The 3,497-nt window shown below is 49.2% G+C and overlaps 1 protein-coding gene across 1 annotated transcript; it reads right to left on the bottom strand.

The window, feature by feature from the left end:
* Positions 1-1,057: 1,057 nt before the first annotated feature.
* Positions 1,058-3,497, bottom strand: LOC119093096 (putative G-protein coupled receptor CG31760; the record flags this gene model as incomplete). The annotated part of the gene is given in 2 exon segments (XM_037215989.1): positions 1,058-1,288; positions 3,389-3,497. Coding segments are annotated over 2 exon segments (340 nt in total), but the record flags the coding sequence as incomplete, so codon positions are not given.

The following is a 3,497-nucleotide window of genomic DNA, read 5'->3' as shown; positions in this document are numbered from 1 at the left end:
GGGTGCGGTGGCACGTTGGCAGACGGTGGCGGCGGCGGAGAAGACGGCACTGGCGGGTGAGTCGGAGCATTACAGAAGCTCACGGCTGGAGGCAGATGATGCTCCCCGGAATATGAAACGCTGAGGGGGCTAACAGCACGAGCTATTTGGAAAAGTGGGTGCAAATAGGTGTTTGCTGTGTTTACTATTTATGGCAAGTAAATGCTGGTACGAATATAATTTTTTTTGAATAGATAAATAGATGAATATATATGTTCGCAACGCATTGAATTTCAGCTCCAACCACATATATTCCTTTACTGGGTGGATCAGCATCGCATCAGCGGAGATGATAATAAAAGTGGGCAGCTTCTAGTATATACGATGCATTAAATCACACTGATCACTGTCGTAAGGTTGGAGGCATCATTCATGTTCCGAGGCTACAGTAAAAGTAGCGCCTAAAGTATATAATTACTTGCAGACGGCAATAACTCGCTTGGTTTCACACACGTGAGGCCAAGCACCTCAAGTTTCAAAGGATGCGTTCGTTGAAACGTTTCTCAATTAAAGCAGCCAATGTCCCGTCCCAATTCAGATGTACACCTTATTTTATTCCAGTCCACGGGCCGCGTCTCTGACGCGCTCAGCAGTCTGGCTTTTCGGTACCCCTCTCCTCCTTCCTCACCTTTCCCTCCTTAGCAGCGTAACTCCCCCATTCTGCTTTGATGAAAGCGGTTATTTCTCCTTGGCAGCCTCCATTTCCCCGACCATTACCCGCCCGACAGTTGCTGGGATCGTAAAGCCGTGATCTGATGACGTCATTGATCCCTTCCAGCTAAATCGGCTTAAGCCGGGTCAGAAAGCTGTCATATCGTTCGCAACGTGGACGACAGAGACAGCGAAAGTTCTCACAAGTTGAGAAGGGTGTGGGGTGTGGGGTGTGTGTGTGGGGGGGGAGATGGCCCAGGTAACCAGTCTTGGTTACTTATTTCCAGTCAACGCCCATAGGGCCAGTGTTACATTTTCAGGGAAATGGGGAGGGGGCTCACCTGCCTTCAAATGTGAAACATTCCATTTAACATCTCAGAGCGCCAGGCAGCATGCATCCCTCTTGCAGGACGCCAGCATCGACGAAAGCCGTCACCTTCTCAGCGAGCGCCCAGCAAGACCACCCACAACGCCCCCTGTACTTACCCTCCACATTTGTACCGTCGAAGGTGGGGTTGCCCCGACTGGCGTAAAACCCGGCGCGGCATCGGCACACGTATCCGCCGCGAACCCAGCCGCGGCCCGGCGTGAAGGAGCACTGGAGCACAGAGCACAGCAGCGTCAGGAGCGTGGGTCAACGGCGGGGCACGACGGTGCAGCTGGTGGGTCAGCACCAGGGCACGGGGCGGGGTGGCGTCGGGGCGGCGGGTCGTGGGTGAGGCGTGAATGCAGGGCTGTCGAGTGCAGTGCTCAACGGCGGAGCACAGCGGCCAACAGCGGTGAATCAGTAATGGAACACTAGAACACAGTTTCTGGGGATACACTGCCACAAAGCAGCACGTGTGCACGCTTGCATGGGTTATGAAGCATGCTATTACATTGCGCTGAGGTTAATAAGTCTCTGACGTTAAAATGTAAAATTTGCTGCGTCGTGAAAATGCAAAGTTTAGTAAAAAATAATAGATACAAATTTCAAGTTTAAGTAAAATGTAAAGTTTGTTGCGCCTTAAAAGACGTAATACATTTCAAAACAATATTCGACACTTTGACATGCACTCAAACCAATTGTAAAGTGCTTTGAGTTTTCATTTAGCAGGAAATATTTTTCAACATCACACGCCAAGCCATCACAAAGGGACGCAGTCCCAAACGAGGCGACACTTTCCATCCTTTGTTCCCACATGGAGAGCAACAGATCACCAGCCGGAAGACTAATGCGAGTAAGACGTTCTGACTTTTGAGTTGGCTTTAAGCTGCGAAACTTCAAAGCCTGCGATCCGTTGGAAAGCTTCAGTTCGTGGAAAATGAAAATGCATTTCACAAACGTTGGGCCATCCCAAAACAGCCTGCATGGCATATGTATATGATAATTACATCGGCCAGAAATGATGCCGGAGTGAAGTTATTTTGATGCTGCTTGTTCTTTATCAAACCATTGGCTGATGCCGAGCGCTTAAGTAGGAGCGCGAGCTGACACCATGTACACAAGTGGGTAGACAAAAGAACGGGGTGTAGAAGTGCACGTGAACCAGGCGGATGATGATAGCATGGATTTTCTGATGAAAACTGAACATGTGAATCCTCCAGACATTCTCGACAAATATTACGTCAAAGTTTACAGGCACTAAAAACTCGCGCAACCCAAAAGCTGGTGGTGTAATGCCTCGTCAAGCTTGAGTGAATCTGACAGTAACGAGCTCTGAAGCTTTATTTAAGGCCATGTCTGTGGATCCCGGTGTGAAAAGAAGCCCGGAGCACTCCAAGAGTGGTCAAGAAAGAATCGAGGTCAGGAAGAGGTGCTCCTATCCCTCCACCAAAACTAGGATTCTTCATCCCACCGCATGACATGCGCGGCACCCACACAGCCTAAGACCATTGTCGAAAATATAGAAAAAAGAATGCCCAAAAGAAAAGCCTTGACTGACGCTGATGAAATCTGCGGGAAACTGTCAGAGATGACGGTTTACATGTTTGTCAGCTGCTCAACAGACTGAATCTGAAAACCAAGACGAGCCAGGGCAGCTGGTGCTCCACTTTCAAGAGTAGCTGCTGGTTGATCACTCGAAGCATTGGGAGAGGTCCTGAGAGCAGTGAAGAGTGATGCGAGAGGTCCAGGAATCAGTGAAGAGCAATGAAGTTCCAGGCAATTATCAGCATGCAGGAAATATGATTTTAGCAACTCTGTCCCAGCCCACAGCTCTTCGAAAGCTACAGTTTAAAGATTGAGACGAAGCAGTAGGAGTACGGATGTATTCGGGCTGTCGTGCTGATTGGAATAATTGTTTGGACTGTCGTGCTGATTGGAATAATTGTTCGGGCTGTCGTGCTGATTGGAATAATTGTTAGGACTGTCGTGCTTATTGGAATAATTGTTCGGAGTAGCGTCCTAAACGGACCAATTGTTCACAGTCGTCTCGTGTGCCCTTATGTACACCGCTTGCACATACAAACCCACCAAGGACGAAAGTCCGAGCAATTATTCCATCCGTAATCGAAAGCTCTCACCGTGATGTTCTCACCACTTATACGTCCTCACCTCGCGGGGCACCGACACAATGTCCCATACTCCGTGGAGCTCTCGTCCATCTGATATCCTCGCGATTGTGATTGCGATCGCTCATCTCTGCTGTTCTTACCATGGTGTCCTCACGAATCCCATATTCTCGCCATGGTGGTCTCACCAATCCTATGTTCTCACCGTGGTGGTCTCATGGCATTTATGAGATCCACGGAATGTGTTGACGTGCTGTGCAGAGTCACTGGTGACGCTTTCACCATCCGCGAGATCACATTGGTTGATGTCAAGC

The sequence above is a fragment of the Pollicipes pollicipes genome, unplaced genomic scaffold (genome assembly GCF_011947565.3).
Source record: "Pollicipes pollicipes isolate AB1234 unplaced genomic scaffold, Ppol_2.1 Scaffold_1600;HRSCAF=1878_pilon_pilon_pilon, whole genome shotgun sequence".
Classification (NCBI taxonomy): domain Eukaryota; kingdom Metazoa; phylum Arthropoda; class Thecostraca; order Pollicipedomorpha; family Pollicipedidae; genus Pollicipes; species Pollicipes pollicipes.
The sequence above is the reverse complement of the archived record's forward strand: the minus strand, read 5'-3'. Positions and strand labels throughout refer to the sequence as shown.